Source organism: Budorcas taxicolor, chromosome 3 (genome assembly GCF_023091745.1).
Source record: "Budorcas taxicolor isolate Tak-1 chromosome 3, Takin1.1, whole genome shotgun sequence".
Taxonomy (NCBI): Eukaryota; Metazoa; Chordata; class Mammalia; order Artiodactyla; family Bovidae; genus Budorcas; species Budorcas taxicolor.
In genome coordinates, this window is record NC_068912.1 from 102,504,387 (window position 1) to 102,530,462 (window position 26,076).

The 26,076-nt window shown below is 38.8% G+C and overlaps 1 protein-coding gene across 1 annotated transcript in view; it reads right to left on the reverse strand.

Annotated features, from left to right (window-relative positions):
• Positions 1-26,076, reverse strand: part of ST3GAL3 (ST3 beta-galactoside alpha-2,3-sialyltransferase 3) — a 222,320-nt gene that overhangs the window by 172,670 nt on the left and 23,574 nt on the right. The window contains exon 2 of the mRNA XM_052636613.1: positions 20,728-20,872. Coding sequence (XP_052492573.1) covers positions 20,728-20,842 — 115 coding nt within the window. The 5' untranslated portion in view covers positions 20,843-20,872. The remainder of the gene's footprint in view (positions 1-20,727; positions 20,873-26,076) is intronic.

A 26,076-nucleotide genomic window follows, 5' to 3' on the forward strand; every position in this document is an offset into this window, starting at 1 on the left:
AGATCACTGCAGATGGTGATTGCAGCCATGAAATTAAAAGACGCTTACTCCTTGGAAGAAAAGTTATGACCAACCTAGATAGCATATTCAAAAGCAGAGACATTACTTTGCCGACTAAGGTCCGTCTAGTCAAGGCTATGGTTTTTCCTGTGGTCATGTATGGATGTGAGAGTTGGACTGTGAAGAAGGCTGAGCGCCAAAGAATTGATGCTTTTGAACTGTGGTGTTGGAGAAGACTCTAGAGAGTCCCTTGGACTACAAGGAGATCCAACCAGTCCATTCTGAAGGAGATCAACCCTGGGATTTCTTTGGAAGGGATGATGCTAAAGCTGAAGCTCCAGTACTTTGGCCACCTCATGTGAAGAGTTGACTCATTGGAAAAGACTCTGATGCTGGGAGGGATTGGGGGCAGGAGGAGAAGGGGACTACAGAGGATGAGATGGCTGGATGGCATCACTGACTCGATGGACGTGAATCTGAGTGAAGTCCGGGAGTTGGTGGTGGACAGGGAGGCCTGGCGTGCTGCGATTCATGGGGTCGCAAAGAGTCGGACACGACTGAGCAACTGAACTGAACTGTTGTGTGTGTCTAGTTTCTTTTGCTCATATGTGAGTTTGACATTCATTCATGTTGGGCAAATCAACTTTGTTCTTTTCCATTGCTGAACAGTACATCATGGTGTGGATATACCACATTTTGTCTGCCGGTAAACATTTGAGTTATTTCCAGGTTGGGAATCCTGGGAATAAAGCTGCTATTAAGACTTATGTACAAGTCTTTAAGTGGTCATACATTTTTATTTTTCTTAGGTAAAGACTCAAGAGTGAAAAAGTGTCATTTGGCAGGTGTATGGAAACTTTTTAAGAGGCTGCCAAAGTGGTTGCACTATTTTACATTCACAACAGCAACATATGAGAATTCTAATTGTTTCATTATTATTACAGTGCTTTGTTACCATTTCTTTAAAAGTCGGAGTGATTCTCACAGGTATATAGTGTTATCTCATTGTAGCTTAAATGCGCATTTCCATGATGAATAACAATGTTGAGAATCTTTTCATGTGTTTATTGGCCATTCATATCTCTTCTTTTGTGAAGTGTCTCTTCAAATCTTTTGCCCTTTTTTGTTAACTTATCATTAATTTATAAGAACTGTTTATACAATTCAGATATAAATACATACAACTATTGAATATTATACAATTGAATACTGTATTAAATTTTAGACAAATATTACATATTCTTTTCCATTCTGTGACTTGCTTTTTATTGTATCAGTGTTTTTTAAAGAACATACATTTTTAATTTTGGTAAAGTTTAATTTATCACATTTTAATTTTTTATAGCTCATGCTTTTTGTTTCTTTTTTATGCTTTTTGTATCCTAAGAAATCTTTGTGTACCTGTCTTTTTAATTTATATAATTGGTACTGTTATTGTTTCATTTTTGACTCAAACTATATTTTAAAATTCTACCCATGTTGTTTTATGTATATATGAACTGTTACTTCTAACAGATGCATTACCATTTCATGTATAAATACCCTGTATTTTATCTATTCATCTCACCCGTAGAATAGAAAGGCATTTGTCCTTCAATCCGCTGGGTCTACAAATAATGAATATCTCTGATAAGTTTCATGGAATCTAAATAAAGGAGCAGATTTGCTGAGCTAAATGATGTACATATACTTCAGTTGATTAATTACTGCTAAACTGAGTTCCAGAATGGCTTTATCAGTCTACTTTCCCACCAGCCAAGGAGACTATATTCTCACATTTCTGTCAGTATTTGACATTATCCAACTTCTAAGGGGTATAAAGTGATATCTTATTTTAATTTTAATGTTTCTCAAAGCCCATGAGTTTGAAGATCTATTTATATGCTTAGCCTTATGAGTTTCTTATTCTGTAAATTCCTTGTTCCAATTCTTTGACCACTTTCTACTGCGGTTGCTGCCTTTTTCTTCTTGATTTTCAGGAGTCCCTTGTGTATTTTAGATATCGTCTTGCAAATTTTAAATAGTGAAAATTCCTTCTTCCAGTATAGTATCTATATGTTAACTTTGTCTGAAATGTCGTTAATGGCACAAAAATCTTTAAATTTTATTTGGAAAATTTTTTTGTTTTATGAGTTGTACTTTTAAAGGTTTTGTTAGTCCTTCCCCTTGACATCTAAGTCACAAAGATAATCTTTCATTTTCTATTAACATTTTAATTTTCCTATTCTCATGTAAATCTTTAGTTCATCTAAAGTCTACATTTTTACATAGAGTTAGGTATGGATGCAGCTTTCTTTAACTCAGTATTTCCTTTCTCCTTTGATTTATGTTGTCACTTTTATACTCTGCTTCTGCTGCTGCTGCTGAGTTGCTTCAGTCGTGTCCGACTCTGCTTGACCCTATAGACAGCAGCCCACCAGGCCCCTCTCCCGTCCCTGGGATTCTCCAGGCAAGAACACTGGAGTGGGTTGCCATTTCCTTCTCCAGTGCATGAAAGTGAAAAGTGAAAGTGAAATTGCTCAGTCTCTAATAGTGTGGCTTTAAGAAGGTCTTAATATCTGGAAGAGCAAGTCCCTCCTCCTCTTTACAGAGATAAACAGAGGTAGCCTATAACTTGGGTGTAAGTAGGTATAGATTTCTGTACTGAACTGGGATTCTCTGAAGGTAAGTGGACTAGACACACACACACATACATTAAGAATCTGGTGTGAGGCTGTGCCTGAGCATCCTCCAATCTACTGCAGCCCTCCTAACCCAGTGAAAGTGAAAGTGAAGTCGCTCAGTTGTGTCCCACTCTTTGCGACTCCATGGACTGTAGCCTACCAGGCTTCTCTGTCCCTGGGATTCTCCAGGCAAGAGTACTGGAGTGGGTTGCCATTTCCTTCTCCAGGGGATCTTCCTGACCCAGGTATTGAACCCGGGTCTCCAGCATTGCAGGCAGATGCTTTACCCTCTGAGCCACCAGGGAAGCCCTCAAATTCTGAGACAACTGTGTGTAGGAAAGAATTGGGTTACAAGAGGCCCAGCTTGGGGAGTCCCCTCAGAAACTGCCTCTATTAGAAGCAGGAAGAGCTTTCATCAAACCAAAGAGGCAGAAAAACCCTGCCAACACTCTGCAATCTAGAAGAGGGTGGGTGTGATGTGTTTAGAACATGAGATCAGCAAGGGTGGCAGAAGAGCAATAAGACGGCAGCAGAGACCTTCTTGCATCCTTCCCATCATCATATACACTTTCACAGCAAGTAGTGATTCTCAAAGTATGATCTGTGGTCTACTGATAGGTTCTTTTGATGTCTACAAATCGATCCAAATATGCAGTCCTTTCACGGAATTTCACAGACTTTCATTTTTTTATTTATAACTAGGCATTACCTAGTTATTAGAAGGAGAAGGCAATGGCACCCCACTCCAGTACTCTTGCCTGGAACATCCCATGGACGGAGGAGCCTGGTAGGCTGCAGTCCATGGGGTCGTGAAGAGTTGGACACGACTGAGAGACTTCTCTTTCACTTTTCACTTTCATGCATTGGAGAAGGAAATGGCAACCCACTCTAGTGTTCTTGGCTGGAGAATCCAGGGACGGGAGAGCCTGGTGGGCTGCCGTCTATGGGGTCGCAGAGTTGGACACGACTAAAGTGATTCAGCAGCAGCAGCAGCAACAGTTATTAGAAACTCAGAAAGTAAATAACTGAGTAGTTACAAAAACACGGTATAAATAAAATCAAAACTAACATTTTACTGGAGTTTGCTGTGGAACTCTAAATCAGTATTCCGTTAGGGAACATGGACACCATGCAATATTCAATTGTACTACATAGCTATCACCACTCACGCCCACATGCAGACAAAATTCCTATAATTACCTGAAACACAACCTATTATAGGCATACCTCATTTCATTGCTGTATTTTGCAGCATTGAGCTTTTTTACAAATTGAAGACTAGTGGCAACCTGTATCATCTAGCAAGTCTATGGACACCATTTTTCCACCAGTATTTGCTTACTTCTTGGGGCTATGTCATATTTTGGCAATTCCTGCAATATTTCAAACGTTTTTTTCCCATTTTTATTATATTTGTTATGGTGACCTGTGATGAGTGATCTTTGATGTTATCATTGTAATTGTTTGGGGTGTCACAGTGGTCATATAAGATGGTGAACTTAATGGATAAATGTTGCCTGTATTCTGATTGCTCCACCAACGGGCCGGTTCTCCACCTCTCTCCCTCACCTCGGGCTTCCCTGAAACACAACAGCACTGAAATTAGGCCAAGTAGAATAATAATACACAATGGCCTCTAAGGGTTCAAGCAAAAAGAAGAGTTGCACGTCTCTCCATTTAAATCAAAAGCCAGAAATGATTAAGCTTAGTAAGGAAGGCATATCAAAAGCCAAGACAGGCCAAAAGCTTGGCCTCTTTCACTAAACAGCCAAGTTATGGATGCAAAGAAAAAGTTCTTGAAGGAAATTAAAAGTGCTAATCCACAGAACACACAGAATAATAAGAACACAAAACAGTCTTACTGCTGACACAGAGAAAGTATTTTAGTGGTCCGGATAGACGATCAAACCAGTCGCGTTATCTTTAGCAAAAACCTAATCCAGAGCAAAGCACTAAATCTCTTCAAAAGTTCCATCTCCAGAACTTTTTCATCTTTCCCAGGTGAAACTCTGTACCCATTAAACACTGAATCTCCATCCCCCTCCTTTCTCCAGGTCCAGGCAACTGCCATTCTATCTCCTATCTCTATGAATTTGACTACCCTAGGAACCTCAAGTAATAGAATCATACAACAGTGGTCCTTTAGTGACTGCGATATTAAATTTAGCACCATGAATATAAAGTTCATCCATATAGTGTGTGTTAAAATTCCTTTCCTTTCTAAGGTGAAATAATATTCTGTTGTATGTATATACAACATTTTGTTCATCTGTTCATCCACTGATGAACACTTGGGTTGCTTCTATCTTTTGAAAACTGTGAATAATTTTGCTATGAACACATATGAACAAATATCTGTTCAAGTCTCTGCTTTCACTTCTTTTTGGCATATACCCAGAAGTAAAAATGCAGGACCATACAGTAATTTAAAATTTTTTCATAAATCATACCATTTTCCACAACAGGTGCACTTAGGAATGCACAAAAGAATGCATTTTACATTCCCACCAGCAATGCAACAAGGGTTCCAATTTCTCCACATCACTGCCAATATTTGTTATTTCTTGATAGCCATCCTAATGAGTGTGAAACGATATTTCACTGTAGTTTTGGTGTGCATTTCCCTCAACATTCAGAAAACTAAGATCATGGCATCTGGTCCCATCACTTCATGGGAAATAGATGGGGAAACAGTGGAAACAGTGTCAGACTTTATTTTTTAGGGCTCCAAAATCACTGCAGCCATGAAATTAAAAGACGCTTACTCCTTGGAAGAAAAGTTATGACCAACCTAGATAGTATATTCAAAAGCAGAGACATTCCTTTGCCAACAAAGGTCTGTCTAGTCAAGGCTATGGTTTTTCCAGTGGTCATGTATGGATGTGAGAGTTGGACTGTGAAGAAAGCTGAGCACCGAAGAATTAATGTGTTTGAACTATGGTGTTGGAGAAGACTCTGCAAGGAGATCCAAGCAGTCCATCCTAAATGAGATCAGTCCTGGGTGTTCTTTGGAAGGAATGATGCTGAAGGTGAAACTCCAATACTTCGGCCACCTCATGTGAAGAGTTGACTCATTGGAAAAGACTCTGATGCTGGGAGGGATTAGGGCAGGAGGAGAAGGGGATGACAGAGGATGAGATGGCTGGATGGCATCACCGACTCGATGGACGTGAATCTGAGTGAACTCTGGGAGTTGATGATGGACAGGGAGGCCTGGCGTGCTGCGATTCATGGGGTCGCAAAGAGTCGAACACGACTGAGCAACTGAACTGAACTGAACTGAATGATTAATGATGTTGAGTATGTTTTCATATGTTTATTGGTCATTTAGGTGTATCTGCTTTAGAGAAGGGTCTATGCAAGTCCTTTGCCAATTTCTGAATTGGGTTATTTTTTAATTAATTAATCAATGTGTCTCTGCTGGGTCTTAGTTGTGGCAATGTGAACTCTTAATAGAGTTATGAAGGGTCTAGTTCCCTGACCAGTCATCAAACCCAGGCCCCCTGCATTGGGAGCAGAGAGTCTGAACCACTGGGCCACCAGGGAAGCCCCTGAATCATGAGTTGCAGGCGTTTTCTACATATTCTGGATATCAACCTGTTATCAGATATATGATTTGCAAATATTCTCTCCCTTTCCACTGGTTGCCTTTTCATGCTGTTGACACTGTCCCTTAAAGCAAAAAAGCTTCAATTTGAAATGCAATTTGTTTTTCTTTTGTTGCCTGTGCCTTTGGTATCTCCATGACTATTCTTGTTAGGAATTTATCAATTTTCTTAATTTTATCAAATAACAAATATTGGTTTTCTTAAGTTTCCCAATTATTTGTTCTGTTTCACTGATTTCTGTTCATATCTATATCATTTATTTTCTTCTGCTTGCTCTGGATTAAATTTACCCTTTTTCTTTTAGTCTTTTAAGGTAGAAATGGAGATGACTGTTTTTAAGACTTTACTTTCTAATGTAGTTATTTAAAGTTAAAAGTTTTCCTCTAAACATTGTTCTTGCTACACCCAACAAATTTTAATATATAGAATTTCATAATCAGTCAGTTTAAAATATTTTCTGTTTTCTCTTGTGGTTTCATCTTTAATCTACGAATTACCTAAGAGCTTGTTTAATATGCAAATATTTGAGGAGTCAACAACCTTTTTCTGTAAAGGCCAGAAAATAAATATTCTGACTTTGCAGGCCAGATAGTCTCTGTCACAACTATTCAATGTATGGAGAAAAGGGGACCCATCTAGACTGTTGGTGGGATTGTAAACTGGTGAATCCACTGTGGAATACAGTGTGAAGTTTCCTTAGAAGACCAAAACTAGAGTTATCATATGCTTTTTAAATTCCACTCTTGGGCATATATCCAGATACAACCATAATTTGAAAACACACATGCACCCCAATGTTCATAGCAACACTATTTACAATGGCTAAGACATGGAAGCAACCTAAATGTCCATCAACATATGAATGGATAAAGATGATGTGGTATATTTATACAGTAGAATATTACTTAGCCATGAAAAAGAATGAAATGGTGCCATCTGCAGCAACATGGATGGACCTAGGGATTACTGTACTAAATGAAGAAAGCCAAAGACAAATATATATTGCTTATATGTGGAAACTGTAAAAAAATGACAACATGAACTTATATGCAAAACAGAAACAGACTCACAGACATAGAAAACAAACTTAATAGTTACCAAAGGAGAAAGGGTAAGGGATAAACTAGGAGTTTGGGATTAACATATGTACACTACAGTATATAGCACAGATAAACAACAAGGCCTACTGTATAGCATAGGGAAATATATTCAATATTTTGTAATAACCTGTAAGAAAAAAAATCTGAAACTATATATGTATGTATGTATGTATAACTGAATTACTTCGCTGTTTTACACCTGAAACAAACACAACATTGTAAATCCAGTATACTTCAATAAAAATGAATTTTTAAAATGTTGCCATTATAGCACAAAAGTAGCAACTGACAATATGTAAATGAATTTATATACATACAGTAGTGTTCTGATAAAATTTTACAGAAACAGGCAGCCAGCTGGATTTGGCCTGCAAGTTTTAATTTGCCTGTACCTGTAATTACTGTCTTACTGATTTCTAATTTGCTTCCATCATAACCACAGAATATCCTAAGATTTCAATCTTTTAAAATGTATTGAGACTTATTTTATGGCCTAGTATCAGCCTCAATGAACCTGCTGCTTACACTTGAAAAGAATGCATATTCTGCCATTATTGGGTGAAGTGTTCTATAAATCTCAATTAGGAAGAAGTAGTTGATGGTGCTGCTGAGATCTTCTATAGCCTTACAGATTTTCTGACTTGCGTTACTAATTACTGAGTGGGTATTAATATATCTGAACATGAGTGTGGATTCGTCCTTTTCTCCCTTTAATCTATTGGTTGTTGTGCAGTCACTCAGTGTGTTCCACTCTTTGCAGCCCTGTAGACCGCAGCACGTCAGGCTTCCCTGCCCTTCACCATCTCCCAGGGTTTTACTCAAACTCATGTCCGTTGAGTCGGTGATGCCATCCAACCATCTCATCCTCTGTGACCCCCTTCTCCTCCTGCCTTCAATCTTTCCCAAGATCAGAGGCTTCCAGTGAGTCTGCTCTTCGCACCAGGTGGCCAAAGTATTGGAGCTTCACCTTCAGCATCAGTCCTTCCAATGAACATTCAGAGTTGGTTTCCTTTAGGATTGACTGGTTTGATCTCCTTTCTGCCCAAGGGACTCTCGAGTCTTCTCCAGCACCACAGTCTGAGGGCCTCATTCTTCCGTGCTCAGTGTTTTTTACAGTCCACCTCTCACGTCCATACATGACTACTGGGAAAACGATAGCTTTCACTGTACGGACCTTTGTCAGCAAAGTAACGTCTCTGCTTTTTAATACGCTGTCTAGGTCTGTCACTGCCTTTCTTACTTGTTTCTTTTTAGTTATTTAGTCTTATTAGTTTCTGCTTAACGAGCTGTGACACTTTGTTATTAGGTACACATACACATTTATATATGTCTTCCTGGTGAATTTCTCCTTTTATCATTAAGTAATGAACCTCTCTCATCTGTCTTGAAGTCTAATTTGCTGAAATTAATATAGCTGTACCAAATGCTTATTATTTATATATTTTCCATCCTTTTACTTTGAACCCATCTGTGTCTTTAAATTTAATACATATGTCTCATATTAGGACATAGTTAGATTCTGCTTCATTAACCATTCTGATCGTTTCTGCCTTTAACTGGAGTTTTAATCTGCTCACATTTAAATGTAATTATTTATATAGTAAGGATGAAGTCAACTGTCTTACAATTTGTTTTCCATTTCTCCCTTCTGTTTTATTCTTCTTGTATTTCTCTTTTCTGGGATTAACTGAAATTTTATAGTGTTCTATTTTATTTCTTCTATTGATTTCCTAGATAAAAACTTCTTTTTGTTATTTTTTTTAACTAGTTATTCTACGAGGCAATAAGTAGAACATTGATAGGAACCATACCTTTCACTTATCACAGTCATTATAATACCTTTCTACATATGACATTTTATATTTACTCTACTCCTTATTGCCAAATTCAGACTTAAATTGAAGAAAGTAGGGAAAACCGCTAGACCACTCAGGTATAACCTAAATCAAATCCCTTATGATTATACAGTGGACGTGAGAAATAGATTTAAGGGTCTAGATCTGATAAATGGAGTGCCTGATGAACTATGGATGGAGGTTCGTGACATTGTATAGGACACAGGGATCAAGACCATCCCCATGGAAAAGAAATGCAAAAAAGCAAAATGGCTGTCTGGGAAGGCCTTACAAATAGCTGTGAAAAGAAGAGAGGTGAAAAGCAAAGGAGAAAAGGAAAGATATAAGCATCTGAATGCAGAGTTCCAAAGAATAGCAAGAAGAGATAAGAAAGCCTTCTTCAGAGATCAGTGCAAAGAAATAGAGGAAAACAACAGAATGGGAAAGACTAGAAATCTCTTCAAGAAAATTAGAGATACCAAGGGAACATTTCATGCAAAGATGGGCTCGATAAAGGAGAGAAACGGTCTGGACCTAACAGAAGCAGAAATATTAAGAAGAGGTGGGCAGAATACACGGAAGAACTGTACAAAAAAGATCTTCACGACCCAGATAATCATGATGATGTGATCACTCATCTAGAGCCCGACATCTTGGAATGTGAAGTCAAGTGAACCTTAGAAAGCATCACTATAAACAAAGCTAGTGGAGGTGATGGAATTCCAGTTGAGCTGTTTCAAATCCTGAAAGATGCTGCTGTGGAAGTGCTGCACTCAATATGCCAGCAAATTTGGAAAACTCAGCAGTGGCCACAGGACTGGAAAAGGTCAGTTTTCATTCCAATCCCAAAGAAAGGCAATGCCAAAGAATGCTCAAACTACCGCACAATTGCATTCATCTCACATGCTAGTAAAGTAATGCTCAAAATTCTCCAAGCCAGGCTTCAGCAATACGTGAACCGCAAACTCCCTGATGTTCAAGCTGGTTTTAGAAAAGGCAGAGGAACCAGTGATCAAATTGCCAACATCCGCTGGATCATGGAAAAAGCAAGAGAGTTCCAGAAAAACATCTATTTCTGCTTTATTGACTATGCCAAAGCCTTTGACTGTGTGGATCACAATAAACTGGAAAATTCTGAAAGAGATGGGAATCCCAGACCACCTGACCTGCCTCTTGAGAAATCTGTATGCAGGTCAGGAAGCCACAGTTAGAACTGGACATGGAACAACAGACTGGTTCCAAATAGGAAAAGGAGTACATCAAGGCTGTATATTGTCACCCTGCTTATTTAACTTCTATGCAGAGTACATCATGAGAAACGCTGGGCTGGAAGAAACACAAGCTGAAATCAAGATTGCCGGGAGAAATATCAATAACCTCAGATATGCAGATGATACCACCCTTATGGCAGAAAGTGAAGAGGAGCTAAAAAGCCTCTTGATGAAAGTGAAAGAGGAGACTGAAAAAGTTGGCTTAAAGCTCAACATTCAGAAAATGAAGATCATGGCATCCAGTCCCTTCACTTCATGGGAAATAGATGGGGAAACAGTGGAAACAGTGTCTGACTCTATTTTTTTGGGCTCCAAAATCACTGCAGATGGTGATTGCAGCCATGAAATTAAAAGATGCTTACTCCTTGGAAGAAAAGTTATGACCAACCTAGATAGTATATTCAAAAGCAGAGACATTACTTTGCCAACAAAGGTCTGTCTAGTCAAGGCTATGGTTTTTCCTGTGGTCATGTATGGATGTGAGAGTTGGACTGTGAAGAAGGCTGAGCGCCGAAGAATTGATGCTTTTGAACTGTGGTGTTGGAGAAGACTCTTGAGAGTCCCTTGGACTGCAAGGAGACCCAACCAGTCCATTCTGAAGGAGATCAACCCTGGGATTTCTTTGGAAGGAATGATGCTAAAGCTGAAGCTCCAGTACTTTGGCCACCTCATGCGAAGAGTTGACTCATTGGAAAAGACTGATACTGGGAGGGATTGGGGGCAGGAGAAGAAGGGGACGACAGAGGATGAGATGGCTGGATGGCATCACGGACTCAATGGGCGTGAGTCTGAGTGAACTCCGTGAGTTGGTGATGGACAGGGAGGCCTGGCGTGCTGCAATTCATGGGGTCGCAAAGAGTCGGACACGACTGAGTGACTGAACTGAACTGAACTGAACTGAACTACCCTTTACTTTCTTGATACACAACATTCCTATTTCCCATTTCTTGTTTTGCACAAATGTAATAATCTTACAACAGCAAAAATCCATTCACTACCCCCCCTCTTTATGCAAGTGTTGGCCTATCTTTTTATTTCTACACATGTTCTCAGCCTCACTTTACAGGCTCTTTATCTTTGCTTTAAGTAATTAGTTGTCTTTTAAGCAAGTTATGAGAAGAGGAAAAAAAGTCTCTCATATTTCCCATTGTTTATCATTTCCAGTGATCTTCATTTTTTCCTGTGGATCCAAGTTTCCATCTGGTATCACTTCCCACCTGCCTGAAGGATATCCTTTAGGATTCTTTTGTTATACAGTTCTGCTAGCAACAAATTCTCTTAACTATTCTCCATTTGAAAATGTCTTTATTTCATCCTCAGTTTTGCAGGATATTTTCCATAGATAAAGAATTCTGGGATGACAAGTTCTTGGTATTTTCTTTCAACATTTAAGGATGTTTCATTGTGTTCTTTTTGTTTATGGTGAAAAGTCAGTGGAATTTCTTACCCTCATACAGAATGTTTCCTTTTCCCTTTCACGGTTTTCATTTTTAAATTTCACAAGTTTGTGATGTACCTAGGTTTCTTCTCTCCCCCAATATTTATCCTTATTACAGCTTGCTGAGCTTCCTAGATCTATCAGTTAATTTGTTTCCACCAAATTCAGAAAGTTTTCAGCCATTATTTCTTCAAACTATTTTTCTGCCCAATTCTCATATATATTAAAAAATTTTTATATTGTCCCACAGGTCCCTGAGGTTCCGTTCATTTTTCTTCAATATATTTTTTTTTCTTTCTATGGCTCAGATTGGATAATTTCTATTACACCCTCTTCAAGTTCATTGACTTCCTCTGTTTTATCCAGTCTAGTATTAAATGAAAAATTCATTTCTGTTCCTATACTGTTCAGATATCGACTATGCATTTGGTTATTTTTTATAGCATCTATTTATCTGCTAAGACTACTTACTGTTCACTGTACTTCTTTTCATTCTTCAGATTATCAATAATAGCTACTTTATCACCAAGTCCAAAATCTGAGCCAACTTACCCATAGACTTGGAGTTTTTCCTTGAATGTGTATTGCATTTTCCTGTTTATATGTCTAATAACTTACTGAACACTGGACACTATAGATATTACATCTAGGAACTGAGTATTATTATCTTTCTCTGAAGAGCACTGATTTGTGCTTTAAGAGGCAATCCAGGGGGCTTCCCTGGTGCTCCAGTGGTTAAGAATCTGCCTGCCAGTGCAGGGGACACAGGTTCAATCCCTGGTCCGGTTAGATCCCATATGCTGCAGGGCAACTAAGCCCGTGTGGCACAACTACTGAGCCCGTGCTCTGGAGTCTCTGAGCCACAACTACCGAAGCCCAACTACCTAGAGTCTGTGCTCCACAGCGAGAGGCCACCACAGTGAGAAGCTCACACAACACAACGAAGAGCAGCCCCCACTCACCACAGAGAAAGCCCTCAGACAGCAACAGCCAAAAACAAATGCATGAATAAAGCTTAAAGAAAAACAAGAACGGAGGCAGTTCAGGGACTTCCCTGACGGTCCAGAGGTTAAGACTCTGCACTGCCATTGCCAGGGGCACAAGTTCAATCCCTAGCTGGGGAAATAAGATCCCACATGCCATGCAGTACAGCACCCCCACCTCAAAAAAAGTAGTAGTTCAATTACTGCCTGATCACCTTGAACTTATGTAGCCACGATTTAATGCCAAGTTTAGCGTGGATCTGAGGAAAGCCCATGGTGTTTCACACTTCTCTAACTTAATGGGACTCATCCACTCAAGACTTAGCAATATGCATTTAAGGTTCCTCCATATCATCTCATGCCTTTGGTAGTTCATTTCTTGTTAGCACCTAATCATATTCCATTGTCTGGATGTACTACAGTTTAGTTATCCATTCAACTATTGAAGGACATCTAGGTTGCTTCCAAGTTTGCTTATGAATAAAACATCATAAACATACAACTATAGGTTCTGGATACAATATTCATTTGGATAAATACCAAGGAATGTGACTGCTGGAGCATGGAGTATGTTTTGTTTCATAAGAAACTGTTAAACTATTTTCGAAAGTAGCTGTACCATTTTAAGTTTCCACCTGCAATGAATGAGTTCTCATTGTTCCACAACCTTGCCAGCATTTGGTATTATTAGTTCCAGATTTTGGCCATTCTAATAGGTATGTAGTGGTATCTCATTGTTAATTTGCATTTCCCTGATGAGACATGATGCAGAGCATTTTTTCATGTTTATTTTCCATCTGTATACATTTTTTTCTTGAGGTCTTTGGCTAATTTTTAAACAGGGTTATCTGTACCTATGTTCTCACTGTTGAGTTTTAAGAGTTCATATATTTTGAATAAAATCCTTTATCAGATGTGTCCTTTACAAATATTTTATTCCAAACTGTAAATTATTTTTTCATTCTCTTTACAGAGCAGAAGCTTTTAATTTTAATGAAATCCAGTTTTTTACTGCTTTCTTTCATGAATTGTGCCTTTCGTGTTGTATCTAAAAGTGAAGTGAAAGTGAAGTCGCTCAGTCGTGTCCAACTCTTTGCAACCCCATGGACTATAGCCTACCAGGCTGCTCCCTCTGTGGGATTCTCCAGGCAAGAGTACTGGAGTGGGTTGCATTTTCCTTCTCCAGGGGATCTTCCCCACCCGGGGATCGAACCCTGGTCTCCCACATTCCAAGCGGATGCTTTAACCTCTAAGCCATCAGGGTATCTTAAAAAGTCATCACCAATCCAAGGTCATGTAGGTTTTCTCCTCTATCTTCCAAAAATTTTAAGTTTTACGTTTTACATTTAGATCTGTGATCCATTTTGAGTTAATTTTTGTGAAAGATATAATGTCTATCTAGATTTTTTTCTTGGTATATGGATGTCCAGTTGTTCCACACCACTTTGTTAAAACAACTATCTTTTCTCCATTATATTGCTTTCGCTCCTTTATCAATTGACTACATGTGGGTCTATTTCTGGGCTATCAATGTTCCACTGCTCTATTTGTCTAGTCTTCTGCCAATACTACACTATATTGATCACTGTAACTTTATAATAAGTCTTAAAGTCAGGTCACATGCTAGTAAAGTAATGCTTAAAATTCTCCAAGCCAGGCTTTAGTAATACATGAACCGTGAACTTCCAGATGTTCAAGCTGGTTTTAGAAAAGACAGAGGAACCAGAGATCAAATTGCCAACATCCGCTGGATCATCAAAAAAGCAAGAGTTCCAGAAAAACATCTCTTTATTGACTATGCCAAAGCCTTTGACTATGTGGATCACAATAAACTCTGGAAAATTCTTAAAGAGATGGGAATACCAGACCATCTGGCCTGCTTCCTGAGAAATCTGTACTCAGGTCAAGAAGCAACAGTTAGAACTGGACATGGAACAACAGACTGGTTCCAAATAGGAAAAGGAATATGTCAAGGCTGTATATTGTCACCCTACTTATTTAACTTATATGCAGAGTACATCATGAGAAATGCTGGGCTGGAGGAAGCACAAGCTGGAATCAAGATTGCTGGGAGAAATATCAATAACCTCAGATATGCAGATGACACCACCCTTATGGCAAAGAGTGAAGAAGAAATAAGGAGCCTCTTGATGAAAGTGAAAGAGGAGAGTGAAAAAGTTGGCTTAAAGGTCAACATTCAGAAAACGAAGATCATGGCATCTGGTCCCATCACTTCATGGCAAATAGATGCGGAAACAGAAACAGTGGCTGACTTTATTCTACTGGGCTCCAAAATCACTGCAGATGGTGACTGCAACCATGAAATTAAAAGACGCTTGCTTACTCCTTGGAAGGAAAGTTATGACCAACCTAGACAGCATATTAAAAAGCAGAGACATTACTTTGCCAACAAAGGTCCATCTAGTTAAGGCTACGGTTTTTCCAGTGGTCATGTATGGATGTGAGAGTTGGACTATAAAGAAAGCTGAGCACTGAAGAACTGATGCTTTTCAAGTGTGGTGTTGGAGAAGACTCCTGAGAGTCCCTTGGACTGCAAGGAGATCCAACTAGTCCATCATAAAGGAAATCAGTCCTGGGTGTTCATTGGAAGGACTGATGGTGAAGCTGAAAACTCCAATACTTTGGCCACCTGATGCGAAGAGCTGACTCATTTGAAAAGATGCTGGGAAAAACTGAGGAGGAGAAGGGGATGACAGAGGATAAGATGGTTGGATGGCATCACTGACACAACAGACATGAGTTTGAGTACACTCTGGGAGTTGGTGATGGACAGGGAGGCCTGGCGTGCTGCAATTCATGGGGTCACAAAGAGTCAGACACAACTAAGCGACTGAACTGAGCTGAACTGAAGGTGGAAACTTAGATAATTGATTTTAGATCTTTCTTCTTTTCTAATATATGTTTCAACACTATAAATTTCCCTCTGATCTTGCTACATCCCATATTTTTTTTTTATCAGTTTGGCTATCATTTCATTCAGTTAAAAATATTTTTTAAATCTCATATATTTCTTTTTTGACCCAAGTTGTACTTAGAAGTATACAGTTTAATCTTCATGTATTTGGGGATTTTCTAGTTATCTTTCTTTCATTGATTTCTAGTTTAATTCTTCTGCGGTCTGAAATAACACATTGTATGATTTCTATTCTTCTAAATTTGTTAAGATGTTTATGGAAAAAGAATGAGATACTGTCATTTGTAGTAAAATGATGGACCTAGGATTATCACACTAAGTGAAGTAAGTCAGAGAAAGACAAATAGCATATGATATCTCTTATTTGTGGAATCTAAAATATCATACAAATGAACTTATTGACAAAACAGAAACAGGCTCATAGATGTAGAAAACACTTTTGGTTACCAAAGTTAAGAGATGAGGGGATAAATTAAGAGACTGGGATTAACATATATATACTACCATACATAAAACAGATAAATAGTAAGGCCCTGCTGTGAGCACAGGGAACTCTATTCAATGATCTGCAATAACCTATATGGAAAAAGACTCTAAAAAAGAATATAGACAAGTATAACTGATTCACTTTGCTGTATACCTGAAACTAACATAACATTGTTAATCCACTATATCCAAGAATAAACAAACAAACAAAAATGATACAAATGAACTTACCAACAAAACAGAAACAGACCCACAGACATGGAAAACAAACTTATGGTTACCAAAAGGGAAAAGGGGGAGAGGAGTTAAATTAGGAGCTTGACATTAGCAGATACAAACTATTATACATAAAATAAACAATAAGGTCCTCCCTATATAGCATAGGGAACTATATTCAATATTATGGAATAAAATATAATGGAATATATATGTATATGTGTGTTTGTGTACATATATATGTATATAAATTGAATCATTTTGCTACATGTTAGAAATGAACCTAACATTGCCAAATTAGCTATACTTGAAGGGGAAAAAAAAAGATGTGTTCTATGGCCCAGAACATGGTCTATCTTGAATGTTGCATGTGAACTTGAGAAGAAATGCATATCCTGTTGTTGCCAGTTGAAGTAGTCGATAGGCATCAATTATAGCCAATTGATTGATGGTGTGATTGGATTCAATTAGGTTCTTACAGATTTCCTGCCTGCTGGATCTGTTCATTTCTGACAAAGTGGTGTTGGAGTCTCCAACTATGATAGTATTCAGCTACTTCTCTTTGCAGTTTTACTAATTTTTGCCTCACAGTTTGAGACTCTATTGTTAGGCGCATACACATTGAGAAATTTTATGCCTTCTTAGAGAACCAACCCCTTTATCATTATGCAGTGCCTTCTTTATCAGTGATAACTTTCCTTGCTTTGAAGCCTGCTTTGTCTGAAATGAACACATCTACTCCTACTTGTTTTGACTAGTGTTAGCACCATATATTTTTCTCCATTTACTTTTAATTTATATGTGTCTTTATAATTAAAATGGGTTTCTTGTAGACAACAGACAGTTGAGTCTTGTTTGTTTGGTCCAATCTCTGTCTTGTAATTGGTGCATTTAGACCACTGATATTCAAAGTGACTACCAATATATTTGGAGTAATACCATATTCATTACAGTGTTCTATTTGTTGCCCTCATTTTTTATTCTTATTTTTATCTTCTCTTTTTATGCTTTTTATGGTTTTAATCGAGCAATTTATGATTCTATTTTCTTTCCTTTTTTAGCATATAGGTTCTACTTTTTAAACTTTTTTTCAGTGGTTTTCTCCAGACATGGTGGCAATGGTCTGCCCTGCGTGCTCTTCTCTCTTACAGAGCCAAGAAGAGTTGAATTTTCAGTCCGTCAGTGTTTCACTTGTTGTTAGCCAGACTGGCAACTTCCAAGCCCCTTAACATGCAGAACAGGAAACTTCAAGATACAGAACTTTTAAAAACACTTTGATAACTAGGACCAATCTCACACAGGAAACCTTTAGATTAAGCACTTGACCCAAGCCCTGGCAATCTGACTAAGCACTGGCCACATGCAGCTCTAAACTGCTCAAGAAAGAACAGTGTGCATCTTCCTATTAATACAACATGCCTCGGGATTAATTCTTAAAATTTCCTAGCGGGAAGGAATTCCATGCTCTAACATGGCATTTCACACAGAGCTCTCTTTCAGAATACGACACATTATAGTAGTTGATTTATTTCTTTCTCATGTTATAGGCTGAGAGCATAAAGTCTACCTTCATCTTATATGCAGTTTACATAGAACAGTTTGGACCATAATAAGAACATACTGCTTACTGAATATATCAGTTGATAATAAAAACACTCTTGACTCCCCTTCTTTCCCCCAATGTGACGGAATCCTAATACGTAATCTTGATTAAGTCATAAATGAATAAAAATTAAGGAAAATAATGCCAAAGACATTTATTTTTCAAGCTTGGTTGTACCCTCTAAGCTCCACAGATGAGAGACATACAAACTCTTGATCACTGAGCCTCTTTGAAGCCTCAGTTTCTACATCTGTAAAAGAGGATAATAATAATCAATGTAAACTATGAGGTTATGAATATAAAGCTCTTCATTACAATACATACAGTAGACACCCAACAAATTATTATTTTCATTTCATTATTATTAGCAGCAGCATCAATACTGTCAAACCATCACTTACAATTCAGTACACAGTAGCCATTTGCTTTAGAAACTCCTTCAGCGTGACCTTGTTGACCGAGTAAAGGTTACAAGGTAAAAGATAACCCCTGAGTTGGTAAGACATCAGGGTTGATCACATTACTCCATCCTCTGATATTACAGCACAGAAACAACATGCTATAGTAAGGAGGTCTAAAAAACCCATTCGAAGTCAAATATCTGAAAGGCGTGAGAGTCAGAGTAACAGAAAAGATGTGGATAGTGGGTAGTCAGCTAATAACTAACTCAAAGCAGATAACTGTTAGCAAACTATGGAACCTACAGCGCAAGAACAGCAACTGTCACCTCCAACCTAATAAACCCCTTTGTCGCCTGGAGGACTTTCTTTCTCTTCTCCTTCTTTTCCTCCCCCTTTCTTTCTTCACCTCTATCCTGACACTCTATGATTTCTTCTCTGAGTCTCTCTGTTCTTTCTTTTTACCAACTGAAATACAGAATTAATTCATACTCTTAGTATTTATTATACTTTTCAGTAAAATAATGAAAATACATTTTAAAGAAGGAAAATCAGGACTCAATTCCAGTTCTAATAATTAGCGATGTAACTTCGGTAAATTAAACCAAACACTTTAGTTTGCTCAAATGGAAAATAGAGATAATAATAGCCTCTTCACATGGTTATAGTAAGAAGTAAATTAAATTTGTAAATTATCTAGCCTAAAACCTGACACACAATAGGTCTTCCATAAAGTTAATGTCCTTCTCAATTTTCTCTAGAAAAAAATCATCTAATCCTTAGTTATGTCTTCCACAGTACCCCTTAACAGAGAAGGAAAGCCTCCCATTCCTTGTACATATTCCCATCATTTTTATGAATACAAATGAACCCAACCATTAACAGACATGGACAATGCTGCTAACGACAGAATTTTACACTGCACTGATATAAACTCTCCTTACTCTGGGTCCTCTCCTTGATCTTAAAGATAAGTTGGAACAGAAAAATTTAAATAGAAACACAAAGTAAGTAATGATAATTATAAACTATGCATTTAAGAGGCACTTAAACATTACTCATAAAACAGTAATATGAAAAGTATAACACTATGCTTTTAAAACTGGCTTAAAGCTGCTTCAGTACTTTGGACCATGTGAGAAAATTATGAACAACCTCACAGGAATAGTTCCCACGTTAAGGAGTCAATACAATAGCAGGCCCATTGCCAGCTGCCTCTTCCAACTCATTCTAGCTCAGTTAACCTCCTAGCTAGAGACTGACTCTACTCTCAAGTGAATTCCACACTGGTATCCAATAAGCGTTTGTAAAAATAAAACTATTCTACAGAAAAGACATTAGGAAACAGAGCAGACTACCCAAACTTTACTGCACCCAGTTCAGACAGCCATTAGACAAAAGAACCAAAAGGAAAACCACATGTGGCCACCATGTGGCTCTTGAAAGGCAGCCAAGAATACACTGTTCAGAGGCTGGTGCAGCTCAGTGCAGCTCTGCAGCTGCAAACCCCAAACCAAATGCAGGCAACACTCAGTGAACCAGAAGCAAGTCGGTGTTGGGGGAGGGGGGTCAGAAAGCCATACAGAAAGAAGTCTAACACATGAAATGACTGCAACTGGGAGAAAGGGATTAGGAGTTACTGAGTAGGGGAAAAAAGCCATTATTCTATCCAGGTATAAGTTCTGTACCAACAAGGGCTAAAAAGATGAAGTAGACAAAAGTTCTTTAGGTAAAATAGAACAAAGAGAGTGTTAAATTAAAAACTGAAAATCCAAGGAAAGGGTAAAGATGCGTGCTTTAAGGGCATTAGAAAACCAACTTCAACAGCAAGCCCCAAGATAATAATAACTGGCAAATGGGAGAGGTGGTACAGTATAATAATTTGCAAAGAACAACATTGGAGGACCAGAAGTACTGGTATGGTTTGGAATTTTATTGAAGATAAAACAGCACATTTTCCTTAAGTTCATAAAAAGATCTGCCATGGCATGCAGTTTTTATAAAACATCAAGGTTCTCACCCTAGAGCAACAAAAGTGGTAGATGGTTTCTGAGCCTAAGTTCCAGGAATGCTCAGTTTATTCTCAGTGCTCATCTCTGAAGACTCTGAGCGCACTGCAGCCACGGGAAAGCCCCATAACTGATCCACAGCAGGCTTTTTCTGAGGGTAGGCTAGAGTGTGGCATACTTACTGGAGTCCTCCCACTGGAGTAAATGTAGCTTCCATGCAGAATAATACAAAAATCCCAGTACCAGAAAAAGGCAGAGGGCTAGCAGCAGATTGCGTACAAATATCAAGAGTCCCATCTTCACATGATCTACAATTTTCTACATGACCTAGGAAAAAAAACAACAACAAATTTAGGTCTTAACTGATAAAGCAATCATCTTACTGATATACTCTACCTTAAAATAAGTATTTATAGGACAATTTCCAAATGAAGAACCACCTGGAATTATCACTGATTGATGACGTGGCATCCTCTGACCTGCTCAAGCCTGGCTCAAAGGACAGCTTCACCATCACTCAGCATCCAAGCCAGCTGTCACCCTCGTGTCTCTCCTCTCGCTCACTCCTGACACCAAATCAGTGACCAAACTGGCAATTCCAACCTTGCAAGTAAATCTCAAATCATACCTGCTTCCCACCATCACTCCCCTAGGCCCTGACACCATCATATTCCCACAACACAAGTTTCCCTGCCTCCAAATCTGCGTCTCCCAAATCCATTTTCCACACAGCACAAAGGGCAGTCTATGAATAACACAAAATCTAACACTACTTCCTGGCATAAACCCCTTTGCGTTAGTATTCTACTGCTGCTTGCTCTAGCAAATTACCACAAACTCAGCAGCCTGAAACCACTCAAATTTATTATCTCAGAGCTCTGAAGGCGGCAAGTCCAGGTGGAGCATGGCTCAGCAGGGCCCTCTGCATAGGCTATCCCAAGACCAAACCCAGAGGCTTGGGAGGGCTGCATTTCTTTCTGCAGACTCCGGGGATGAGCACCTTCCAAGCTGCTCCAGGCTAAATTCAGTTCCTTACAGCTGCAGGGCCCGAGTCCCCATTAACTTGCTGGTTATCAGACAGTCTTTGCTTTTGTGTTCCTCTTCAGATTTTCCATGCGATACCCTTCAGTCACGGTGGGTTAGATTCCTCTTACACTGATCTCTCCAACTTCCCCTTTAACCACATCTTGCTTCTGTTTCTAGGGAGCAGAACCTCCTTGCTTTTCAGGTTCATGTGATTAGACAGGGCCCACTAGAATAATCTAGGGCAACCTCCCTATTTTAAAGCCTGAAGCTTTAATTTCATGTGCAAAGTCCTGTTTGCCATGTAAAGTAACATATTTACAGATTTCAGGGATTAGTGTGTGGACATCTTTGGTTGGTTTTCCTCGTTGTTGTTTTGGGTTTTGTTCTTTTTCTTACAGTGCTACGTGGCTTGTGGTATCTTAGTTCCCCAACCAGGAATCAGACCTGGGCCCCCTGCAGTGGAAGTGAGGAGTCCTAACCACTGGAATGCCAGTAAATTCCCACGTGTGGGCATCTTGGAGGGACCATTCTCCGTAACACACCCTTCATTAAATTCTCAGTTCCTGTAAGACAAAGTAATTGCTCCTCAGGGGTCTAGCAGTGTCTGACTACAACCCTATTTACTCTCCAACCACCTCTTGCTCCTCCCAACCTCACTTGTGCCCTATGCTCTAGCCCCTTTTCTTTCTATTTATTGAACAGTTCTTGTTGTTACTCTCTTCAAGGTCTGTCTGGAATTTATTCTCTATCACCCTGCTATTTCACCTGCTGCACATTCTTTGATACTTACCTTAAATGTAACCTCAGCCAAGATGACTTCCTAGGATCACTCTTTCCTACCCCTACTAAGATATCTAAGACATGAAATAATCTATGAGAAATATTATAAATATTATATCCTGTGTATAAACATTATACATGAAGTGATAAAAAGTTAGCATCTTCAGACTATATAATCATCCACCTAAAAAAGCCAAGAGACTCAACTGAAAAACCGTTAGAACTAATAGAAAATTGAATGAAGTAGGTGATTATATGATTTACTTACAAAATCCAACAGCTTCTTAAAAACTATACCAGCAATAATCAATTTTAAAGAATGTAAGGGGAGAAAATTCCACTCATGATGGCAACGAAATCTACAAAATACCTAAAAATAAACTTCAGAAGAAATGAATAAGATTTTCACCAAAGGACATAAAAGATCCAAATAAATAAACAGACAGGTTTCCAAGTGAGAAAATTCAATAATGGAAACATGTCAGTTCTCCTAAAATGTCAGTTCTCTATAACTTCAGTCTACACCCAGTCAAAATCCATGTTTTTGTTTGTGTCTTTTTAACTTAGATCTAAACAATCTCAGGGCTTCCCAGGTGGCACAATGGTAAAAGAATCCACTTGCCAATGCAGGAGATGCAAGAGACTCGGGTCCAATCCCTGGGTCGGGAAGATCCCCTGGAGGAGGAAATGGTAACCCACTCCAGCACTCTTGCCTGGAGAATCCCATGGATGGAGGAGCCTGGCAGGCTATAGTCCATGGGGTTGCCAAGAGTCGGACACGACTGAGCAACTGAGCACGCACTCACACAAAGTTAATCTGAAGAGTTCATACCCAAGAAGAGTGAAGAAACTTTTTGATGAAATGAGGATTTGCCTTACCATATTAAAACCAACTCGAAGCTATAATTATTAAGCTGGATGGGTACTGGCACAAGAAAAGACAAATAGATCAATGGAACAGAACAAAGTCTAGAAATGAGCTGTCTCAATAAAGAGACACATACAGACATGGATACATACACACATATATAACTGAATTTATCCATATATTTGAATTTACAGTAAGCATGTAAGTTTTTTAAAAAGATACGAAGGATACATAGCTAACTGTTGATGTAGTTACCTCTAAGAAATGGTATAGGACGATGAAAAGTACTTTTCCCTTCATACGCTTTGAAATACATTTGTTATAGGTCACAAGTATTGCCTCTATAATTTTGAAAATTTAAAAAATCACACATATGGGACTTTCCTGGTGATCCAGTGGTTAAGACTTTGCCTTCCAATGCAGGCCGGAGCAGGTTCAATCCCTGGTAGGTGAGCTAAGATCCCACATGCCTTTCAGCCAAAAAAGAAAACTTAAAAAAATAGAAGCAATACTGTAACAAATTCTATAAAGACTTTAAAAAAATTAAAAAATAAAAGTCAAACATAAACAAATGGGACCTAATCAAACTTTTAAGCTTTGGCATAGCAAAGGAAACCATAAACAAAACATAACGACAACCTAAGACTGGGAGAAAAGATTTACAATTTGACTGACAAAGGCTTAATTTCCAAAATACACAAACAGCTCATATAACTCAGTAACAAAAAAAAAAAAGTAAACAAACCAATTAAAAATTGGCAGAAGACTTAAATAGACAGTTCTCCAAAGAATACATACCGATAGTCATCAGGCACATGAAAAGATGACCAACACTGCTGACTGTCACAGGCACACAAATCGAAATGTCATTGAGGTAGCAACTCACACTGGCCAGGATGGCCATCATTAAAAAAATCTACAAATAGCAAATGCTGGAGAGGGTGTGGAGAAAAGGGAACCCTCCAACACTGGTAGTAGGAAATGTAAGTTCGTACAGCCGCTAGGGAAAACAGTCGGAAGGTTCCTCAAAAAAATAAAAATCGAGTTGTGATATTTCCTAGTAATAGCACTCCTGGGCATACATCTGGAGAAAACTCTTAATTCAAAGATACATGCGCCCTGATGTTCATAACAGCACTTTTTACAATGGCCAAGACATGGAAACAAGCTAAATGTCCACTGACAGATGAATGGATAAAGAGGACGTGGTGTATATATACACAATGGAGGACTACTGAGCCATAAAAAGAATGAAATAATGCCATCTGCAACCAGATGGATGGACCTAGAGATTACCGCACTGAGTAAGAAAGAGAAAGACAAATACCATGATGGCACCTACATGTGGAATCTGAAATCCATGACACAAAGGAACTCATGTGCAAAACAGAAACAGGTTCTCAGACTCAGAATACAAACTCATGGTTACGCAAGGCGAAAAAGGGTGGGGAAGTACAAATTAGGGATTTGGTATTAGCAAGTACAAGCTACTATATGTAAAATAGATAAATGTCCTACTATATATAGCCCAGGGAACTATACTCAGTATCCTAATAAACCATAATGGAAAAGAATATGAAAACTAATATACGTTATCAGTTCAGTTCGGTTAGTAGCTCAGTCGTGTCTGACTCTTTGCAACCCCATGAATCGCAGCACACCAGGCCTCCCTGTCCATCACCAACTCCCAGAGTTCACTCAGACTCACGTCCATCGAGTCAGTGATGCCATCCAGCCACCTCATCCACGGTCGTCCCCTTCTCCTCCTGCCCCCAATCCCTCCCAGCATCAAAGTCTTTTCCAATGAGTCAGCTCTTCGCATGAGGTGGCCAAAGTACTGGAATTTCAGCTTTAGCATCATTCCTTCCAAAGAAATCCCAGGGCTGATCTCCTTCAGAATGGACTGGTTGGATCTCCTTGCAGTCCAAGGGACTCTCAAGAGTCTTCTCCAACACCACAGTTCAAAACCATCAATTCTTCAGCACTCAGCTTTTCTCACAGTCCAACTCTCACATCCATACATGACCACAGGAAAAACCATAGCCTTGACTAAACGGACCTTCGTTGGCAAAGTAATGTCTCTGCTTTTGAACATGCTATCTAGGTTGGTCATAACTTTTCTTCCAAGGAGTAAGCGTTTTTTAATTTCATGGCTGCAATCACCATCTGTAGTGATTTTGGAGCCCCAAAATAAAGTCTGACACTGTTGCCATTGTTTCCCCATCTATTTCCCATGAAGTGATGGGACCAGATGCCATGATCTTCATTTTCTGAATGTTGAGCTTTAATCCAACTTTTTCACTCTTCTCTTTCACTTTCATCAAGAGGCTTTTTAGTTCCTCTTCACTTTCTGCCATAAGGGTGGTGTCATCTGCATATCTGAGGTTATTGATATTTCTCCCAGCAATCTTGATTCCAGCTTGTGCTTCTTCCAGCCCAGCGTTTCTCATGATGTACTCTGCATATAAGTTAAATAAGCAGGGTGACAATATACAGCCTTGATGTACTCCTTTTCCTATTTGGAACCAGTCCACATATTACTTTACTGTACATCAGAAACTAATATTATAAATCAACTACACTTCAATTTAAAAAAAAATTCAGTTCAGTTCAGTTGCTTAGTTATGTCCGACTCTTTGCAACCCCATGAACTACAGCACACCAGGCCTCCCTGTCCATCACCAACTCCAGGAGTTTACTCAAACTTATGTCCATTGACTCAGTGATGCCATCCAGCCATCTCATCCTCTGTCATCCCCTTCTCCTCCTGCCTTCAATCTTTCCCAGCATCAGGGTCTTTTCAAATGAGTCAGTTCTTTGCATCAGGTGGACAAAGTATTGGAGCTTCAGCTTCAAC